The sequence below is a fragment of the Podarcis gaigeae genome (genome assembly GCF_964106915.1).
Source record: "Podarcis gaigeae genome assembly, chromosome: 2".
In the NCBI taxonomy this organism is placed as follows: domain Eukaryota; kingdom Metazoa; phylum Chordata; class Lepidosauria; order Squamata; family Lacertidae; genus Podarcis; species Podarcis gaigeae.
Genome location: NC_139679.1, coordinates 41,896,993 through 41,918,972, shown reverse-complemented (window position 1 = coordinate 41,918,972; position 21,980 = coordinate 41,896,993). Strand labels below are relative to the sequence as shown.

Below are 21,980 nucleotides of genomic sequence, written 5' to 3'. Positions count from 1 at the left end.
GAGCCTCAATGGTTTGGGGGATCAGTGGTGGACCTGAGTGGGTTAATCCAGCGGTTGTCTGTTCACTCGGATGTTCTGGCAACGGGGAGGGGTAATTTTGGTTTTTGTGTTCCAATATGCTGGAAATGGGTTCTGAAGCATTCTTCTCGAAGCCTTTAAATGTATAAAGTACACAGTATAAAATGGACTCTGGGGGCAACTCTGTGCATTTCCTGGAGCTCCTTCCTACACACCAGAATGATCAAACTAGAGCTGTCTTAGATGTGAAATGTTTGATGTGGCTGCTGGAATCCGAGTTCCTGCTATTAAGTTGCCTTGCATGTGGCTCCACTTCATGCGGGATTCTTACCTCAAGCAACCAGATATGCCTGCATATTCTTGCCTCCGAAAGGTCCATTAACTTCTGAGTCTACTCTTAGTGTGAGACAATGATGAAATAATCAGACAGATAGTTAGCACTGTGGGGTGGAATGATGAGAGAAGGCTTTGGATTAGAGAGGTAGAGCTCGGAAGGCATCAGTATGGGGGTAATACTCAAAGCCATGTGATCTGACAGAGACTTCCAGGAGGCAGTGTGTAGAGAAATGATAGAGGCAATAATAATAATAATAGTAATAGTAATAGTAATAATAATAATAATAATAATAATAATAATAATAATAATAATAATTATTCAACCCCCCCCCCCGCCAGGGACCCCAATGGAGGAGTGTGTGTGGAAGCAGAAAAACAAACCACCCCATAGAAAGGTTGGGTGAATGTAGGCAGGGAAGAGCACAAGACGAGGCCGGTCACTGAAACCTAGGGCATGGGAGGAATTGAGTAGGAGTAGGTGATCCTCTGTCCACAAAGGGGTTAAGGAGAATTAGGACAGAGATCTTTGGATTTGTCAGTGTCTAAGGTGGCTGGTGATTTTGGAGAGTTCCACTTCAATGGAGTGCAGAGAGCAGAACCCAGACTGCAAGGAGACGAGAGAGAGAGAGAGAGAGAGAGAGAGAGAGCGCGCAAAAGAGGGATGCGTCAGAAGTGTGTCATTATGGTGCTTGTGCAAGCAGCGCAGCCTGCGGAATCCAATTTATACTGCTGGTGTGGGGCCCTCGCTGCACAGTCCTTTGTAGTGCTACAAAGCAAGCTGCCGTGCAGACGTTCTTTCAGAGGGTGCTGGCATTCAGTCTTAGGCTTTCATTGCTTCTGCCTAGTGTGTTTCTATCTATCTATCCCCAACATCTGTGAAGAAAAAGCTGTACACCTGAATGACAGCCCTAGTTTCCCAGACTCCCTGGAAAAGCGTGCAGGAGAGCATGACTTTGGACTCATTAATTTGCTGGCACAACCGTGTCTCTGGCCGAATGTAAGCATCCCCTTACCAGGCTGCTGCAGGCTGAGCTTTGTTGACATGGGGGATGGAGTGAGCCATCTCCCACTCCCTGGGGGCTCTTTTGTTAAGCCATTGCCTAGCAACTTCAGCAGGAGCACAGTGAACTATGGCGTCCTCCCAGGCAGCCAGCAGCTTTTTATACCACACGGATGATTTCACCTTTGAAGAGAGGACTTCAATGTATCAGTTGCGGCTGGAGAGGCAGAGAGTGGATGGGAAGGTTTGTGCCTGGGATGAGTGGGAGAGATACTTCCAGGGTTCCTCCAGCCCCATATTCACCAAACTCCCTGTGGGAGCCTAAGGACATGTGAGGGAGCTTTAACATGTGAGGGAGCTTTAAATAGGGCTAGCTATAAAACCCTTTTGGCTGTTTGAAAAAAGGGGGAATTTAGACAAGTCTCTTTAACTGAAGTCAGCTCCTAGTCTTTTGTCCCTCTCAAATGTTATTTGTTGCACAGGCCCATTCTGCTTTAGTCACTTACTGCTGTCACTTACTGGAGATTTGTAAGTGAAAGTCATGGATGTTCTTAGATGATGGAATGTTCTGCACTTCCTCTTGATGTAGGAAGCAAATTCTTATGAAATCTTGGGTGCCAAACGTAGGTTTCACTGTTTTCCAGCCCCCAGAGCTGCATTCACTGTCATGTAGCACCTCTGTTTTTCCAGCACCTACACTGGAAACCAGGTAAGTTTTGTGAGGCTTTGCAAATAAGTGAACACCCACTTTGGGCACAAAGTCCATAGTTTGTGAGCAGTCTCTATAAGAAGTCATGGTTTCTTTGTTTGGTTTTGAAAAAAACCAACTTGTGTACATTGCTGAGTGAGCAAAAATTGGAGACATTTGGAGCAATTAAGCGAATATATATTTTGTTTGTTTATTCATTTTGGGGAAAACACTGTGAATGACCCTCCAATATTTTGATGGAGTACATCTAAAGATCTGTACTTTCTTGGGGGACAGTGACAGAAGGATGCTTATTTACACGTGTGAAAGACTCCTTAGCGCTTGAGTGTGTCTCTGGCCAGTGCATTGAAATGTGGCTGTGTGTCATTAGAGAATCCCAACTTCTGACTGGCCAGCAGATTGGTTGCTTCATGTTACCATTTATATTTGCATTTCTGTGCAAAAATAATTGGTACGTACATTATAATTCCATGGCTGAAATTTGCCACTGTTGGCACAAATATGTCTTCCCACCCTGTTAATGCTGCTGTAGATGAACTTAGCAAAAAACAGATCTCAGGTAACAGCCCAACGTCTACTCCCAAAAGTGTAGCTCCTGCCTGCCCATAAGTTTTGAAATGTCACCACAAGGCTCAGATGTTATCGTTAGAGGTCAAGTGTTGCCTGAGCAACGGCTGCCCCATTCAGCTAGCCTGCCAATGCCAAATGCCAAAAGACAATGCACCTTTGAGAGAAAAATGTGCATGCCTGATACTGCTCCTAAGACACCAGGAGCCACGGTTGTCAACAAACAGCTTTGTTTGGCCAGAACTGCCTCATGGTTGATGCAAAGTGTAACATTATCTGGATAGATTTCTATGATTTATTCAAAGCTCCCCAAGCTCCATCTCCCAGAATCAGGTTTTTAGAAGCCAGACCACTATGTCAAGGCTTAAAGCAGGCGCCTCAGGAAAGGGGCATTATGAGAAGGAGAGCGAGATGTGGGAGAAGCAGGAAGCATCGCCATCTGAGGAAGAGAGAACAAACTTACTTGATCAGCTCCTCCATGAAAAAGTGCACAGTGGCACAAAGGAAACAGTGAGTACTCTAGATCAGGGATTCCATGTACCTGCTTAATTCCTCACTGTGGCTGAGGGTGTGTGTGTGTGTGTGTGTGTGTGTGTGTGAGAGAGAGAGAGAGAGAGAGAGAGAGAGAGAGAGAGAGAGCAGGGCTCGAGTGTGTGATATGTTAGCTGTGAGCAATAGTTTGGGTGGAGTGAGGGGGGGGTGCGCGGGACTGATACCTGTGTCCAAAATGAAACTGCTGAATGAACATTTTGTGGATACAGTTTGTAAGTGTGTGTCTGTTTTGCCCACTATGAGTTGTGTGGTGTAATATTAGACCTTAGAAAGCATCTTTTTGTACCCCTGATGAAAATGGGTCCTGGGCCACTAGAATCTGTTGCTCTTCCAGTCTGCTTCTTGGGACCCAGTTAGCCCTTGCTTGATATCAACACAGTCGCTGCCCTTGTTTTATCCCTCCTAGAAGCAGGTGAAAGTTGATAGTTTCGGGAGAGCACATCAAAACCTCCTGTTCGAGTGATGTTCACTGTTCACTTATTCATCTTCTACTTTTCTGAGATTGGAACAAAAAGGAATCACTTGGAGAAGTGGCAGAGGTTTACTTCTTGTGGCCCATGTCTTCTGTGAGACATCTACAGTGTATCCTCAATGGTTCCAAGCAGAGTGACCTACCAGGAGAAAATCAAACCCTTTATGCTCACATATTCAAACCCACATCTATGCCCCTCCTGTCAGTGTTGTAACATGCAGTGTGGCTGTTCCTATTACTGGTAAATGAAGGGCCTATTTTCTTAGTAGGTGTCCTAATTCCAAGCATGGGCCTAAATATTCAAGCATTGCATCCAATTGAATTGCAGCAATATGGCTCAGCAGGCAGCCTTTTTGGAAGCCATAGCAATTGGAAGTGAACTTAGTGTGGAGCTCATCTTTTTTTTTTTAAAAAAAGGTATGATATCTGAATGAAAAGTGTTCTGTACAGGGAATGCAATATTGATACTAAATGTTTCCAAATGGCAATAGTGAGGCAAGTGAGCCATGGATTAGTGGACATAACTTGCTCGCTGCTGCATTGTGACCAAATATTTTCTTATCTAAAACGTATCATTCTGTTTTCACCTGGTAAATGTTGGAGGGTAAGTTACATCATGGGCCATTTTCCTTTGATCTTTAGCATTCTACATTTCTGAGAACAAAACCAGCCACTTAAATTGCACTTATTGGTGGATTTAAATGTACACAAGATGAAAATGGGCTATGTCCTGCTTGAACACATGAAATTGAAAAACACGAAGGCATTGCAATGCAGGGGTGGAGAACATCTGCCCTGTGGACCAACCTCAAGGGCAGTCCAGCCTTGAAGTTACGAATGCATGGACAGCTGCGGCCATGTGAGACTGAAGCAAGTTGAAGACAGCAATATAAATATCTACAGTACTTAGAAGTGATTCCTACTGAACTCAGTGGGGTTTATTTCCAAATAAGCTTGCTTAGGTTCAAATTGCAAGCACCTTTTCCGAGTTTATAAGTCTGCTTTCACCAACCAAGTGCCTCCAGATTTTAAATGGTTTTTATTGAAAGAGTTTCATAGACAACAAAGGCACATATAGCATCTCTGTTTTCAATTCACAGAGTCCTATCCACAGGTAGGTGTACATTTGTTGTGAGACGTTGCTATCATAGGCACTCTCAGGTTCCGGAGAGGGGAGAAAGAGGTGGAAGAAAGATGCTTTGGACTACAACTCCCCTCAGCCCCAACTAGTCAGGGCTGTCATAATGAATGCTTATTTAATTATAACACAAACACAGACTTCAGGCTACGCAGCAAGGCTTCATTCACAAGAGCTCATGCATGAGCATACTTAATCATGCAAGCAGAATAAGTATTTTGAGTGAATGTCTTAGTTTACTCAAAGGAAGTCAAGCAGAAAATAGATTGCAGGGAGGGGGAGGGAAATTAATTTTTTTTAGCACTAACTCTATTTCACCCTCTCTTAAACTAAGAAACAAGGTGCAAAATCTTAAATTAGAGCCAGTGTGGTATAGTGGTTAAGAGTGGTAGTTTCGTAATCTGGTGAACTGGGTTCACATCTCTGCTCCTCCACATGCAGCTGTTGGGCGACCTTGGGCTAGTCACACTTCTTTGAAGTCTCTCAGCCCCGCTCACCTCACAGAGTGTTTGTTGTGGGGAAGGAAGGTAAAGGAGAATGTTAGCCGCTTTGAGACTCCTTTGCTAGTGATAAAGCAGGATATCAAATCCAAACTCTTCTTAAATTACAGTTTGTGGTAATCTTACAACCTCAGGCTATTGTCTGTCCCAAAACCTTTGTAGGAGCAAATGACATTAAAAGTGGGACCCCATAACCTCCCTAGTATCACCATAAGCACAAATAATAATTAGGAATGTGCAATAATAAATGTTTCAAAAAATGGCAGGGAGAATAAAGAGATTCTATTGGTCACAACCAGAGATTAATAACAGAAGAAAGGTACCGTATTTTTCCATCTATAAGATGCCCCCTATTTGGGGGGACTCCGACTTAAGAAAAAGAGGGGGGATATGGCCCCTATGTATAAGATGCCCCCAAATTTTGGACATTTTTTTAAGGAAAAAAACCTAGTCTTATACATGGAAAAATATGGTAATTTTTATAACAATATCAAAAACAACATGTTTTAAATATCTCAAAGTGTAACTCTTTACACAGCTGACCTTAGTTTGTAGCTTACAATAACAGATGCTTTCTGTTTGTCCTTTAGAAATCTCTTCTCCACCGGCTGATTCTCCTGGCCAAGATCTCACCAGAGCTGGCTGACAAAAGGGATTTAGCTGGTAAGGAAACATCCGCCTGCTGGCTGCTTCACCTTTCTAGATAATTCACAAGAGGTTCTAGAATGGGGTGAGGCAAATGAAAGAAATGGGCTGCCCATTGCCATCTTGTTAGCCATATTGGTGTCTGGGGCAAATATTAGAGGCCTTGGGGAGGCTGCCGGGGGGGGGGGGGCGAGCACACGAGTTTGGAAACATAGGAGAAAGGACTGCATTAAACTAAGTTGCAGAAACCAGCACAAGTATTCCCACTAGTGCAGTGGGGCTTCCTCCCCTCTCCCCTTCCCCTCTCCCCTCCTCAAATCTGTTCCAGAAGGTTGGGAGAACCCCCAGGCTGGCAGGAGAAGGGAAGGCATTCTGTCGGACAAGACGAAATGTGTGTCTTTGAGTACAAACCAAAGTCAGCAAACTGTTTTTGCCTACCAAGCATAAATGAGATGCTCTTTTTTAGCTAAGGCAATTGAGACAAGTTACACGCAGGTAAAGTGTTAACCTGCGCAGCACTGAAATGAAAATTAGTAGGGAATTTTGTAGGGTCGGTTGAAGAGAGGCAATGCAGAATCCTCGTAGGGCTGTCACTGAGTCATTGGGTAAAGGTTGGGATACTTTCCATCTTTTAACATGAGCTTCAGATTCATAGGTTTTCTCAGATTAATAGAAAGAGGGGCTTTTTAAAGAAAATGCAGACATTAAGAAAGGATTGCAGGCATTGGGCCTCCTCTACAAACCCACACCTTTCTTTCCTATTTCGCAAGCCTGATTTTAGTTTGGCTTTACAGCAAGGAAGGCAGGGGATGGGCGAGCCTGAGAGGCCAGGGGGGACAGGTGTCACCTGGCTGTTCCACTGTATGGGGGTTGGCATGCTATTCCAAGAACGATTCAAGCCTGCCTTGCTTCTCCTCAGAGTACTGGGAACAACTGTTTGCGAGTCTTCAGCGCTCCTATTACCAGAGTGAGGGGGTCACAGGCCTACTGCTGCTCTACCCCGCATATGTTGTACACATACTGGAGGTAAGGTCTCTTGGTGAGGTGGTCCCACTGTTGAAAGATATGTTGGGATTACATGGGATAGCTCCATTGGTGGAGTGTGAGACTCTTTAGTCTCAGCGTTGTGGGTTTGAGCCCTGCGTTGGGCAAAAGATTCTTGCATGGCAGTGAGTTGGCCTACATGGTCCTCATGGTCCTTTTCCAACTCTACGATTCTATGGTTATGCTCAAGGTTATGAGTGACTGTGTCACTCATGTCCTGAGTTTGCTGGATCAGTCCTTCGTGGATCAGTTTGCTGGATCAGTCCTTCGTGCCTATGGCCCGTCTATGAATTTACTCTTGTATTGACTCCTGCCCCAAATGACAGAACACACATCGGCATTAGCTGGGATCCAAGCATTATAACCCTGCTCTTTCACCTCTCTCACCACCTCCCACTCCATCTTTCCCCCCAGCCAGAGCCCTCTCCCCACAAGTCCCTTTCCACCAGTGCTTGGAATGGTAGCCTTTGCATTATTGAGATAAGGACCATAGCAAGGAATGAGAAGGTGAGACGGTGGCTCTGGAAAAGCAGCTCCTCCATGTGCTCAGCAGCCTTACAAAGGAAATCATGAGAGGGCTTCCTTTTCCAGAATCTGTTGTGTTTGTTGGCTCCATTGGTGAGGTAGTCTCCTTGGCAGTACCTGCTTTTTTCTCGTTATCAGACACCCTTGGATGTTGTGAAGTCAGCCTCTCACTGTTCGTAACCATGGCAACGGACAGCCTAGGAGTCCTTAGCTGGAGTTGGCATCTGGACCAGTTTTAGATCAACGGTTCCAAAATGTGTTAGTTGTTGTGTCTTGCCCCTTCTTTCATGTTTTGGAAACCTTACATCACAATTCTGCTCCTTCAATACACACAGCACAACTTGTTGCGCTTTCACTTCCATCTGAAAAGCCTGGGCTCGTCCACCCTTCAGTTTGTTCTGTGCCTAAAAAGCATGGCTCCCCGCAGTTTTCTGCTTCACCCATACTTTCTAGGCATGGGTCCAAGCAGTTTCCCCCTTGCCCCACTCCTTTCCCAGGGAAAACCTGTTCTTTAGTACTCAATCAGAGCAAGTGTCAATCTGGAGAAAACCACTTTGTTGTTTGCTCCAATTGAACACTAAAGAGCAGTTTTCCCGGAGGGGGGGGGGGTTGTTGCATGCAAAATCAGGACTGGGTTAACCATTAAGCAAAATAAGCATGTGCTTAGGGCATCAAGGGAAGGGGGACACTAGAGAAATTTTCCATTGCTGGGTTTTTATCAATAATAGTCACAAATTACTCAGCTGAGCGTTCATTTTCTGAGTTGAATTATATTAAAAATTCCAACAGAACAATTATGCAACAAGGCAAGCTGGATGTCTTATCTCTACTAAGTATAGAAGCAGATGTGTTATGCAAGATTAGTTTTGAGGATCTGATCAAAGACTTTGCAATTAGAAAAAGCAGCAGAATTTTTTTTCAATTATAGATAAAGTGGAAGTATACAAAAACAAACATTATTTTCATCTTACTGTTGGTTTTGTTCCATTTTGAAAAATAAAACTTTTTTACGGTTTATTATTGTGTGTGTGTACACACACACATAGACATGGATATTTAAAGATTCTAATATGATCCTGTGCAAAATGTATGCTCTGCCATTGAGCTTTAGCTCTTTCCCCTCAAACCATCCAAAAACCCCCAGGCTATTTGGAGCCTGTTGCACTTCTGCAAACTTGTTCAAGAAGAGTGCCCTTGCTTTATTGCTAGGTTGCATTTTTAACCAGATGTGTTGATTTTTCTTTCAGTCATCCAGTGATGTGCTTTATGCTGTCCTGCGAGACCTGAGGGATATGGAGCAGCAGCAGAGGTGAGCAGATGGTGGCAATTATGTGCCCTCTTCAAGCCTAGGGCTGGTTGTCAGGAGAGCAATTTTGATTAACAGGATTTGATCTAATATACTAGCAGTGCAATCCTCTCAGAAACACCATTAAGTTCAGCGAGGCTTACTCCTAGGCAAGTAGGCATGAGATCACAGTCTAAATATACCTTTTGATCTTGTAGGATGCAAGGACTGAACCCCTCAATGCTAATGTTTCTGTAGGCTTCACTAAAGGAACTGTTTCTTTCAGCTTCCAGCAATTCCTGATAGACTGCCATACTACATGACCTTGTACCTTGCATGGACTCTTGGCTTATTCTATCATACAGGGGTGTTCTGAGGATGAATGAGGGAGGATGCCCCCAAACCTTTTTGGAGGAGTAGTGGATAAAAACACCAATACTAATAACACATATTCTGGTACCGAGAGGCAGATGGGCAGTTGACATCTTTACTTCTCCCTGACTCAAGTATTGTGGTGCTTTTTATATGCGAATGAGCTTAACAGATTTCACATCACGTGAGGGAAGCAATACTTAACATTCATCATTTTGCCTAACTACACATTATATTTATGACATGATTAGCAATCATGTAGTGGGTTTAATTAAAAATAAAATACTAGGCATTTGTGGGGTGGTGGTGGTAGTGTATCAGCGTATCCTTTTCCAGCTGTGATTTAATAAAAACGGTAATCGGCATTGGGGGGGGGGGAGTTCCTATTGACATCAATGGGAAGTTTTCTCTTAGTACTAATTGCTACATAGGGTGAGTGTGCATGAGACCTTTATGGAGATTGCAGTTGGGAAGGGGGTGTGTGTTAAGCCTCTCTTGACACTGTGGTGTCAATTACAACGTGATATTTAATTGTAAAAAACCACAATGTGATTGTTAATCACATCATGAACCTGTAGTTTGGCCTGAGTTACTGAGTGGCAAGAGTTCATATTTGCATTTATGAACCTGCCCTTAGAAAACATCAGGCCTGGGGTGTCACAACCTTGCAGGAGCTCTCTGGTTCTGTGGATGTCACTGCGCTTGGCTCAGTTTCCAGCTTTTGAAGCTTTTATTCTTTGAAGGAGCTTAAGGAATCCCTTAATGCCTATGAGAGGAAGGCTAGAGTTAGAACCTTTCATGGTGGTGATGTATTTGTTTAGCGCTTCCAACTCTGCTAAATGGCATTAGTGATACAGTGGTACCTCGGGTTACATACGCTTCACGTTACAGACTCTGCTTACCCAGAAATAGTGCTTCAGGTTAAGAACTTTGCTTCAGGATGAAAACAGAAATCGGGCTCCGGCAGCGCGGCAGCAGCAGGAGGCCCCATTAGCTAAATTGGTGCTTCAGGTTAAGAACAGTTTCAGGTTAAGAACGGACCTGCAGAATGAATTAAGTACTTAACCCGAGGTACCACTGTAGTTTGAAATGTTTCTTCTCACCCAGACTGTAGTTTACCCCCATACAGCAACAAGCACCATTAAGCTACCAATTCACAGGATTCTTTGTGGATGGAGACATACTTTAAATGTATGCTGTGCATGCAGACTCAGGCCAAATCCTGCTGCTGGGTGGAGGGGGTTTGGTTGCCCCATTGTCTTTGTTTCTGTCCTGAGAGGTACCCCACCCCCCAATAGTTGTTTTTCTCTTGGTTTCAAAAGAAAGTGCAAGCTCTGAGCTGTGATTTCTTGGCCTCTGTTTCAGAGTGTTAGTCCTGGATGCCAAGATCCTTGTCATGTCCCACAATCTCCCTTCCCGACTCTTCCAGCAGTGGAACTACAAAGTACTGAATGTGCCTGAGAGACACCAGGAGTACGATGCAGCCCGAGAAGAGCCAACGGAGGCTATCATCTGCGAGTGCCTCACCACACTCCTGAAACTTGGCAAGCATCTGCAGAGGTACCCCAAGGTATGGGCCCTTGAGCCGTTGCCAGAATGGGTCTGACACTCTCCTAGCCTCTTCTATTATTGTTTTCGCTGTTTTGGTACCTGCAGAGCATGCATTATTAGTATGTCAGGCGCTGCTCGCACAGAGACTGAAGACCGCCACCAGCCATTTGCAATGCAGCCTAGTAGTGCCTGATATGATGGAGGTCACGTAGAAGAGATGAGAGCTTTTCTTGGCCACGGAGGAGTGAGAGAAAGAGTGGCTGAAGGAAGCCTGGCAACAACTCTCCAAGTTGATGATGTTGGTGGCGATAGTAGTAATTTATATACTGCTTAATGCCAGATTAGGCCTCTGCTAGTATAAAAACCAGTTGCACAAACTTTTAAACATAAATGCTCCCAATTAAAATACAACAGTAAAAAAAAATATTCCTCTTAAAACATTAAAATATAAGCATCCATAATTAAAATATGCAACAAAACAATCCCATTCGAACAACAGCAAGCTACAACAGCATCTCTTCCTCAAATAGCTTGGGAAGCTGATGCCATGCCATCAAAAATTAAGGCTGGTTTAAGTTTCACCTCTAATGCAATGGTATTTTTCTTTTCATTGTCCCTTTCATTGCACTGACTGCTAAGTGACCCAAGCGTTATAAAACAGGACAGGTCAGCAAAATATTCCCACCAGCACAGTGTTCCTATCTTCATATAGACCATGGGATTCACCTGACACTGAGTTCTTAACTTCTTCTCCAGAAGCCCAAGAACCTTGAAGATGCCATCCTGGAGAAGGTCCCAGAGCTCATTGTCCCCCAAGATACCATCTGCCACCTGCTGGAATGCCAAGAGTTACTGAGTGCAGCTCAGTACCTGCAACTTTATGACTCCCCTTTGAACATTCTGATGGATTCAGGTATGGACCAATCATGTAAGGCTAGGGAGGAAGGCTGTGGGTGGGCCCATAGCCCAACATTTTGTGGGACAGGGGCCTAAGAGGCACAGGTAAGAGTCTCTAGGGGATGTAGAACACCTGCTTGGAAGATAGATGATCAAGGGTATGGTCTGAAGGCACATGAGACTACCACCATGTTGCTGGAACTAAGTGGGTTTGTTTCTGGCTGGTGCCTGGGTGACTACATGGAAACCACATGTATACTGCTTTGGGCTTCATGGTGAGAGAAAGGCCAGATTAGTCTGTTAGAAATCACACAAGCAAGGTCCTAGGTTTAATCCCCTGCATCTGCGGGTTAGCCTGGGAAGATCCCTACCTAGATCATGGAGAGCTGTTGCCAGTCAGTCTGATTTGGCAAAAGGTAGCTCCTTGTATTCATATTCATTGCAGAACTATCACAACATAAATACTGTAAGCCCAATACGTTTAAAGTGGTTTGATTTGATTAACTATTAATTTGATCACATTTACAAACAAGGGCTTAGAGTTTAGCTGTTATCCAAATACATTTGTGCTCATACTTCTTAGGAGCAAATGGGTAGAATATGCTGCCCTCTTTTCCTATGATCTCCACCTGTGAACTGGCCATAGAGGCTAAAAATTCAGGGAAGGAGACCGGCAGCAATTATTTAAGGTCCCCAAAACAGATTTCCTCCAGTGTTCCTACTAGAGATACTTTAAGTGGATGCACCAAGGCATGAACCTGGGATTTTCTGCATGCAAATCATGTCTCTAATGCTTGGGCTAGCTGCCCAGCCGCTGTACTTACCTTAAAGGCAAGTGCCAAGACTGATCTTTTTGCTGCTGCCTTTTCCAGCTGCTGAGAGATGTCCTTGTGAAGCTGAGTGAATAATTATTTATTTTTAAAAAAAACACCTTTACTTGGGCACCCAGGATGGGCTGCACCTGTGTACACAGAAGTACTTATAGCAGTACCTTACTGCTGTATTGCATGGACACTTTGGGAATAAACTTCAGCTGTACTGTGAACATCCATGTGAATGCAGCCTGCATCTGAACCTCAAATCTGTGAGCTTCAGGATATGCCGCAGGCACCTATCTCATCAACCCACCAACATGTGCTGGCTAGAAATATAATAGGTTAGATTTTGAGAACAGTTGCTTAGCTTCTCAAAATCTAACCAATTATATATCTTAGGAGAACAGACACTTAGGTGTCGCAGCATCCTGTGGGTGCTTGCTGTGTTCAGTCGTACTTTCCTCCAGGAAAGTGCGCAAGAAATGACAGCCTTAGCTACCTCAAGCCCCTCTGCTGCAAAATGCTAGAGCAGAGTTCAAAGTTGAAATAGGTATTGCCTTGCCCAAGGCTCTCTACAAAGCATTCAGGGCAAGGCTGGTATACCTGCAAAAAGAAGGCACTGAGCATCCTGCTGTAACATACCAAATTAAATGCAAGGCTCAGGAATCGTAGGACTCATCTGGTCTCTAAATCTGCCTCTGCCCCTCTAGGGATATTTGCAGGTATCCTGGAGGATTCTTGATAACAACAAGCTTATTGGCTTGCCTGGGTCTAATGGCAAAATACTAACTGCCCTATGTAGTTAGTGAAGCTACTAGAAGAGGGCAGATGTGAAATTCCAAAGTGGCAAACTTGAAAAAACTCTGGATTTCAGAGAGATTTGCACAGATTCTGGTTGTGGCTTGTTAGTGTGTCTTCCAGGAGAAATGTTTGGCCAAAGGACACAAGATAATACGTTATGTGCACCAGTGGATTTTGGTTCTGTGTGCCTCCAAGTCACTGTTTAGTAGTAGATTGGCAGCCAGGAGGTGAGCTGGGACTTCAATGGCCTAGCTGGCTTTTTGGGGGGAGGGGGAGAGTTAAAGACAAATAGAGTAAGGTTACCAGATTTTTTTCAATGAATCCGGGGACACTTTTCAACTTCAGTAGGAATGATAGGATTTTGTCAGGGGACTGATTTGTAAATCTGGGGACTGTCCCCGGGAAACGAGAACGTCTGGTATCCTTAGTTGGTCTTTAAGGTGCTACTGGAAGGAATTTTTTTTGTTTTGGTATCCTTAAAACAGAGTAACTGGATGCAGGCAGGGTAGAAGGCAGCAAATGAAACAGGAATAGCAACTATCCTATGGGAAACCTTTCCCTGTTCTGCTGGGAGATCTGCAGACAGAAAGCTCACATGCTCTCAATTCTTGGTTGAGTTGTACACACACACGTCAATGAACATATGGACGGACCAAATGCCTGTACTGTATCTAGATCCATGTCTTGTGCTATAGAGCAGACACCCCAATTCTTCTTCCAGGTTTAATGGGGCAAAACACCAGCTATGGGGAAATGGTACCATGCAAAGTTAAATTTCCTCCCTCTCTCTGCTATGGTTCCTATGTCATATGTCTATACCTATGAACTAATTAAAACAATCTCCCAGATAATGTCCAATTGAATGATTTGAGAGGCAATGGATCCGTCATTGCTATAGAAAGAAGCAACTCTGTAACCCAGATTCTCCCCCCACCCAACCCCTGAATCTTAGGTTTATTTCAGGCAATGTGTATGTAAAAGAGATGGTAAGTTGAGCTTCTGGCTGCCATAGGAAGACTTTGCCCTCGGACCTTGCTATCTCTGTGCCCTCTACTGATGTCTATGTTTGGATTTAAATGTGAGTCAATTCCACACACTAAGAAAGCATGTGGATTTATTTCACTGGTTATGGAGCAATACAGAGAAAATGCCCCTTCAAAATTTATTTGATATTCTCTCTCTCTCTCATCCCTTTTCACTTGCCAAGAGACACATAAAAGGGTTTTCACCTTTGGCAGGGTTTAATTTGAAATCAGTCAATGCTGCCATTTATATAGCCCTTGTTTTGGTTGAAGGGCTTGTGTTTCGAAGCGATGATCCCACATCAGTTTAAGTTCTTCATGCACAGCGTAAAGGTACAGTACAGCAAATTGTATGCTTCCCACTGCATGCAGGCACTTGCATGATGCTTCCCAGCGCATGAGTATAGTCACAGGCCACTTGTTGCTAGACCAGACTAACACCACCTGCTTCTTACAGGAACAACTTTTAGTCACCTGTCACATTAACATCGCTACCTGCTGCTATAGAAGCAATCGCTTTTGAATTCCACCGCTCTGCATAGTAGTAATCACACTACAATAAGTTCAGGTTTGTGTGAACATGCAACACTGTATGCCTGGTATAGAGATTCCTCTTCCGATCCCAAAACAAAGCTGCCAATCCACTTCTGTACCACAGTGGAGGAAAGCTATGGAGATAGCAGTTTGATTATGAAGATCAGCTTATTTTAGAGATGGGAACGCCTCCATTATGTGTTTCTTCTCTTCCTCAGAAGGCCACAGTGCAATGCCAGTTTAATGCTTGTTCCTTCCCACACTCCTTATGATGCTTATCAGATGCTTCAACACCAGTGATGTTTTCTCAGTCTCCCTCCCCCTTTGGCCAGCTAGCCTGAGGAAGAGTTCTGGAGAGCTCAAAAGCTTGCATTCAGCACACTCTTTTTTGACTTCTTGGTTGGCTAATACGAACTTTGGGATTTTTTCTTAACACCAACATCTTTAAGATTGCTTCACTAAATGAAGAAGGGGAAGTTGATCTCCAGCTATTGTTGGACTTCACCACCCCTTATCCCTGATCATTGGGCTAGCTGGGCTGATGAGAGTTGGGAGGCAAATAGCACCTGGAGTTTCACAGCTTTTCCACAGCTACACAAAATGCTGTAGATCAAATGTGGTTGTTAGTTAGCTGTCTTGCTAGAGGAACAGCAGAGAATCTCGAGCTCATAATGATCCCTGGAAAAGGTCTGAAAGCAGCATTCATCACAAGGTACAAGCTCTTGAAAAGCAGCTGGGTAAACTGGGAAGACAGACTAAGCTCTCTTGGCTATACAGGATGCTATCTCTTTTTGTTTTGTTTTTTTAAATAAAGGACCTGACTCTTGCCATTAATTCTGTTACTCTGTTCACACAAACTGCTATTCTAGGGGCTAAGGTCACACTACACCACTCACTCTGCTTGTGGAAGTATACTGTGCCAAAATTCATGTATGTTTGTTCATGTATGTTGTCGCCCGAGAAATACAGAAACAAGAACCACCAAGATGTATACCTGTTGTGCTCCAAGTGGCTTTACTTTGGGCAGCATCCCTGTGCTCCCATCAAAGCTAGAGGATCATCACATTTTGCAGCTTACACGTTTGCATTCTTAAAACAAAGTATGGGACGGATGCAAGCTTACTCTGGGCTAGCGCCTACAGAAGTGTCCAACACTGTTCCCTTTTGTATGTTAGGGCCATCTAAGTGCAAATGGCCTTTTCTGTCAAGTGCATCAGCCACAAACACATCTTCCTATATAGCTGGATCATTGCTTTTCTGTTTGCTTGAATTTGTAAGCCGCTTTGAGCAGCTCCTTTGTGCAGGGAACAAGTGATGCATAAGCCACTGCTTGTTCTTTTATTGAGTCATAACCCCGTCTTGCCAACCCTTGCCCTCAGTCTGTCTAGCATAAATCTCCAGCACCTTAAGATGGTTCTAACACTCCACTTCTTCTGTCTCCGAAACAGAGACGACATGGCCTTTGGCAGAACGGTTAAAATTGCATCTTGAATGGGCTGCTGCAAAGAGAACCCACTTTCAATAAGGAAAAAAGACTCGGGACAAAATGTATTGCATTTGGAGCAGAGTGGTAGTAGCAGGACATCAAGACTGAATACCTTAAGATTTGATTGAGAATTCAATAGCAAAGGAGGTGTTTTAAAGTGATCACTGGGAAGCATGGGTAGGATGAAAGGAGACACAGTTGAGCAATTTTTTCATCTCACTTGTTGTTTTAGTTCACCGTTTGTGGAAAGTATTGAAAATCTCTAGCGTTGCTCTGAAATCTTAGGCATTCCTTCAATTCAGAACCAGCATCTAAATGGCAATGTTTTCAAAATAAAGCATGATCTCACTTACTAGAATGGATTGCAAGACAGTGTGGTGCAGTAGTTCGTAGTTTTGAACTAAGAAGCTGTGAGACCAGTGTTCGCATCTCCACTGGCTGATATGGGACAAGTCACAATTTTTCAGCTTGAACTACTGTAAGGAGGATAAAATGAGTAGTGGAGGAGAGGCAGTTCATACTAGTGGGGTAGGAGAGCTGAAAACAATGCCAATATATTTCACATCTTGCAAACCAATGCAACTCTTTGGTTTCAGATAGCCCATGAGTCTGAAAAGCCCAGGACACAAGTTCTCATGGCCCTCTAGCGGCTATGGTGTCTCATTACCAGATGTAATGTATTTAGCATTCCACTCTGGAAGTGTATACTCGATTCTGACCAAGCTAAGCCTCCAAATTGTATGGAAACGCCAAAGGAACGTGGGGAGAGCTACCATTGTCAGTGGCTATTCAGGGAGCCTGCCACAGGTGTCCTTAAGATCCAGAACAGATGGGACATGCAACAACTAATCATGCCACCTTATTAAGAGCGCAGATGCCTCTTGTGCCTAATGAGTTATTTGCTTTGGGCTTTGATCCTGGGTCCATCTGAGATAGCAGGAACATTGGCACTTGGGATGGAGCACACACACAAACAAGGAAATCCCCATGGAGCGAGAGCAGATGCCTGCAATTGTGCTTGGCAGGCAGCAGATGGGTCCTGGGCTGCTGCCCCTTCCAAGAGGAGGAAAAAAAGAAATAAGGCTTCTTCATGGGGCAGAGTTTGCTTCAATTGCCACCTGATCAGCAGCTCTGCTGAAATGACCCATTACTAATTGTCAGTCGGTCACACTTTGGGTGAAGTTTCCCCCCCTTTAAATGCTGAACATGCCAACTACAGCTTTTGTGGCTTGAATTTGCCCCATTACAGCCAACAAGGTTTCTGTGTATATCTGTGCCCCTGGGTATCTGCAGTTGGTAACTTGAATAAAGGAGGGAATTGGGATGTAACTGGTTTTTTTAAAAAAAGTTAAGATTTACACAGTGACCACACACTGGTGGCAGCCATTGGGGGTGAGGGGAAGCTGTTGGCTTTTAAGGAAGGAGAAAGAAACACTGAGCTCTCACCCTAAAATAGATACGGTGGCAGAACAGGGGCCCAGGGAGGAGGTCAGATATGAGAGGCACATTGCTTTCCCCACAGCTCCAGCAGCACAGAAGTTATTTAGGGATGCAGTGGTGAAATTGAAAACATCTCTCAGTGGCCCAGGATACATTAAGTGATTGCACATGTGCCACTCAGAGCACTATCGAGGCTCCTTGCACACACATGAAATACAGAAATCCATTTTTAAAATGTAGTATGTTTTCTTAAAAAAGGAAAGAAAAAACCCATGGACAGGGATTCAGGAAAGTAGCTTTGGCATTGCTGCATTTTGTATGGGTGAGTCACTTGTGACCTATATGCATTTGATCTGATGGGCATTTTTAACCAGCTCTCCACTCACCTTTTCAGGCTCTTCCTAGTGGTGGTGCATTAGGAAATCAATTTTTCCTACATTTCAAACCATATGTTTCTGTAGTACAATACCACTCCCATCATCCCTGACCACTGGTCATTCTGGTTGGGGCTGATAAAAGTCTTCTTCCACTAGGAAAGTAGTCCTTTGATCAGGATGAACAGGCCTGTCTCCCTTACTCAATTCATCTTCTCCTCAGGTGATCATCTGCTGCACATACACTTGCTTTTAGCTGCCCTTGTCCTAAAGCCATTTCCCACTCAACATGAGAAAGTTGGGGGAAAGCCTGGCCAACTTCACCAGCTCCCTATCCCCTCCTTGCACCTGCACTGGCATCATGAAATCATTAGCACAGTGGGTTAGACAGGGAATGCAGCAAGGAAAGAGTTAAGACTATCAGATCATCACCAACCATCTCTTCATCCAAGAGCAGCCTCAGGACAATACAGACCAGTAGCAGAGGCAGCCAGCTGTAGAAATGCGTTTCTCCCATTCCATCTGGAGAAACAAGAAAACTGTAACTGATGAATGGTGAATATGAACACTACAAGCAACTCACCATTTATGCATGTTCAAGGCATACGTGCACCACTGCGAACCTGGAAGTGGCATGAAAAGAGGCAAAAATGGCCCTAAACGAGCACAAAAATTGGCAAAAGTGGTGCTAAAACAGCATCTAGCAATCCCACGAGCCTTTGCACTGACCTTTTGAGGCATGTGGAGAGATGGAGAGGGAGTGATTCTGTGGAGTTTGGCGGATTTTGGGGTTTTTTTAGGGGGTTCCAGAGCTTTAGAGGGCGTTTTCAGGCTTTTTCAATGGTGTTCCCAGTATATGTGATTTCACTTACATGTGTGGTGCTTCAGGATATAAGGGTAAAGGGACCCCTGACCGTTAGGTCCAGTCGCGGACAATTCTGGGGTTGCGGCGCTCCTCTCGCTTTACTGGCCGAGGGAGCATGTGGCCAGCATGACTAAGCCGCTTCTGGCAAACCAGAGCAATGCACAGAAACACCGTTTACCTTTCCGCCGGAGCAGTACCTGTTTATTTACTTGCACTTTGACGTGCTTTTGAACTGCTAGGCTGGCAGGAACAGGGACTGAGCAACGGGAGCTCACCCCCTCAACTGCCGACCTTCTGATTGGCAAGCCCTAGGCTCTGTGGTTTAGACCACAGCGCTACCCGCGTCCCTTGCCTCAGGATATAGCTCCTATGTAAAAGGGGAGTTGCCTGCCAATGAAAAAGTGAGGGGCGCTTCCAAAGTGATCATTAAAATGCTTTGAAAAAATGTACCTGTGACTTCAGCCTAATTTTTGAAGTGGCCTGAAAAATGTATGTTTCGCTGCTGAATAAGCCTGTCTCACCCAGCTATCTTTTGTTTGCAGCCAAGAGGCACCCCTTTCTGCTAATCCAAACCCAGCAAACAACAGACGAGAGAAACAGAGATACCACAAAAGTCATTAATTGTACTTTAATGAGACCACACATTGGGGGAGTGGAGGGGTGGGGGGCAGAAATGGAGAAAGCAGGAGACCCCCCCGAGAAAGGAGCTGCTCAGTGCTTGGGATGGGTCTGTCTTGCCAGTAATTTTAAGATGCAGCACAAGATACCAATCGGCAATGCCCCCTGCTTGAGCAGCAAATACACCAAGTGACCGGAATTGGAAAGAGCAGTTAAGAGTACCGTTTCGCACCCCCCCTCTCCTCCCCACACCTTTCTAACACCTTGAGTGATGAACTACACCTTTTCTTCCACCTTGAGTGATGAACTACACATTATCACAGCCTGTGGCAAAGCAAGAGCACCCAGACTTGCAAAAACACTGCTGGGGTGGGGAACACAAAACATACACAAAAAAATAGAAGGTGTTTGGAGACATTTATCATAAATCCAAGGGTGGGAAAGGTCTGTGTGTATGCCTGTGTTGGAAGAATTATGATAAGCCTTTAAATTTACATTGTACATTTGTACACCCGTTCAGATGGAATGGCCCCAAATAAACCAAATATATATATATATTTATAGACTTTTATATATATATACAAATATATATCTATCTCAGCAGATATATATATATATCTCATCTCTTTTTTAAAAGGATAAAAGGTTACATCTGCCTTTGCATGCACAGTTGAGAGCTTTGCCCTCCTCAGTCGAACCCTGGGCTAAACAACAGTGGGGAGCTGCAATCGGGCCACTATAAACATATATTCTGTTGGTGGTATTTGTCTCCCCTTTCCCTGCTGCCAAGACATGGGGCCCACAGCAGAGAAAGAAGGGGGGAAATGAGCCCGTGACGCTGGTGAACAAGAACTCCACATGACCAGGTTCCACTTCTGACACCACAATGCAGGGAGGGTAGGTATGCTTAGGAACACTTTTATTGCTAATCGAGTAACTGCTTCCCGACATACAGGAGACCATTACTCACCCATATCAACAGCTACCACTCCCTCCGGCTTCTGACCACTGCCAAACACCTGTGTCCCCCCCCCAAGAGTGACCCCTCTTCCATCTACTAGCTTCTCCCCCAGGGAGAGTCAAGCAAAAACCAATGAAAAAAAGGAAGGGGAGGGGGAAAATGGAATGGTAAAGGATTTGAGAAGGCCAGACACCCATTCCCTTTAGAGACTTGTGGATACACAGATACTCACAAGGCTGTATCTGGCTATTTCAGAAATCAGGATTTCAGGGACTGAAAGAAAATATAGGTATACGCTGCTTGTGTGTGTATGTGGGTCTCTCTCTCTTTCTCTCTCTTCCCCACCACTCAACTTCTAAAACAAACATTCCTTGGCCGCAATTTATTAGGAAGAGATACACGAACCAGCACAGATGGAGTGGAAAGAGTAAGGACAGCTGGAGCAAAAGCAGGAGGCAGAAGGAACAAAAGACACTGCCAAGGTCAATAAGCTAAAAACCCAGTGGGTGCCTTCGGTGGAGTTCAGCCGGTGAGCAGCCTGCCATGCTCCTGAATCTCTCTGCCCTGTGCACAACACCAGAATTCCCCGACAGGGCAGGTGGGACTTAATTCTTGGTCTGAGGGTCCGAAAAGCTCGAAAGGGAGATAAATAGGCACCACGTCAAAAAGGCAAAATTTGGATAAGGCTAAACAAACAGGAGACAAAAATAAATAAATAAATTTGAAATTGCACCAGCAATGCCCTTTTGCCAGGGTTAGCACCAGGCCCACAGGTCTGTCAAGTCTTGCACAAAGGGGCTGGCAAGTGGAACTCCAGAAGAGAGACCGCCTGCGCCCCCTCCCCTCGCCGGACAAGGTCTCTGGACAACATCGCCTTCTGTAGTGTTCATGGGGCACCGATATGTACAAGAGAGCACATTAGAGGGACAAGGGGCTTTTGTGTCATAGGGCGGTGCTTTCCGAATCCTCCTCTGAATTGATTTTTCCTTGTACCGGATGTCTCTGGACTTGTCCCAGTGGGTCCAGGTGGAGTGTGGCATCAACCTCTACATGGATGGAAGGGATATCAAGGTGGGCAAGATCTGCAATCAGGCACAGACACACAGGGAGACAGAGAATTACCATGCTGCTCCAGGCAACGTCTGCCCACCCGTTCATATACAGATTAAGACAGACAAAAATAGTCAACGTTTTAACTTCAAACTGAGCAGGAAGTACAGTTCTCGGAGCCTGTTAATGCCAGAGGAAAGGGATGTCATAATATAATCTTGGCTTGTGTCTTTTGCTGCTGCAACATTCTTCACAGCTGTCCCTTCCCCGCAAGCACGCGTGAATCGGGGTCTAGGCCACATGCTTCTTAATCTCAACAACAGCTCAGCAAACTGGGCCGATGGCAGCAGACAGCAGCATATTCTGCAGTTTCAGAACCTAGTCTTAACCATGGGCCTGTAAA

The 21,980-nt window shown here is 44.7% G+C and overlaps 2 protein-coding genes across 14 annotated transcripts in view; one reads left to right on the top strand and one right to left on the bottom strand.

Moving 5' to 3' along the window:
- Nucleotides 1–122: 122 nt before the first annotated feature.
- Nucleotides 123–16,637, top strand: LOC310838483 (testis-expressed protein 47-like). Of its 4 annotated transcripts, XM_083725950.1 has the most exons (8): nt 2,465–3,140; nt 5,883–5,955; nt 6,857–6,963; nt 8,754–8,815; nt 10,529–10,733; nt 11,471–11,627; nt 14,523–14,582; nt 16,232–16,637. In XM_083725950.1, exons 1-7 carry the CDS (start codon nt 2,985–2,987, stop codon nt 14,558–14,560), a joined length of 798 nt encoding a protein of 265 aa, XP_083582076.1. In that variant the 5' UTR covers nt 2,465–2,984; the 3' UTR covers nt 14,561–14,582; nt 16,232–16,637. The 4 variants fall into 4 exon arrangements, with proteins under 4 accessions (XP_083582077.1, XP_083582076.1, XP_083582075.1 ...); XM_083725951.1 differs by lacking the exons at nt 2,465–3,140; nt 14,523–14,582 and adding an exon at nt 123–1,598; XM_083725949.1 differs by lacking the exon at nt 14,523–14,582.
- A 2,914-nt stretch (nt 16,638–19,551) lies between these two features.
- ARHGAP44 (Rho GTPase activating protein 44) overlaps nt 19,552–21,980 on the bottom strand; it is an 86,332-nt gene continuing 83,903 nt past the window's right edge. For 9 of the 10 annotated variants that reach the window (XM_083725815.1, XM_083725816.1, XM_083725811.1 and 6 more), the window contains one exon: nt 19,552–21,609. In XM_083725815.1, coding sequence (XP_083581941.1) covers nt 21,470–21,609 — 140 coding nt within the window. In that variant the 3' untranslated portion in view covers nt 19,552–21,469. The remainder of the gene's footprint in view (nt 21,610–21,980) is intronic. The other variant, XM_083725813.1, reaches the window with a different exon arrangement.

Coding starts and splice junctions, on each gene's coding strand:
- LOC310838483 (XM_083725949.1), top strand. CDS start 2,985: ATGTCAAGGCTTAAAGCAGGCGCCTCAGGAAAGGGGCATTATGAGAAG. Junction 3,141..5,882: donor ACAGTGGCACAAAGGAAACA/GTGAGTACTCTA, acceptor TTTGTCCTTTAG/AAATCTCTTCTCCACCGGCT. Junction 11,628..16,231: donor GAACATTCTGATGGATTCAG/GTATGGACCAAT, acceptor TCTCCGAAACAG/AGACGACATGGCCTTTGGCA.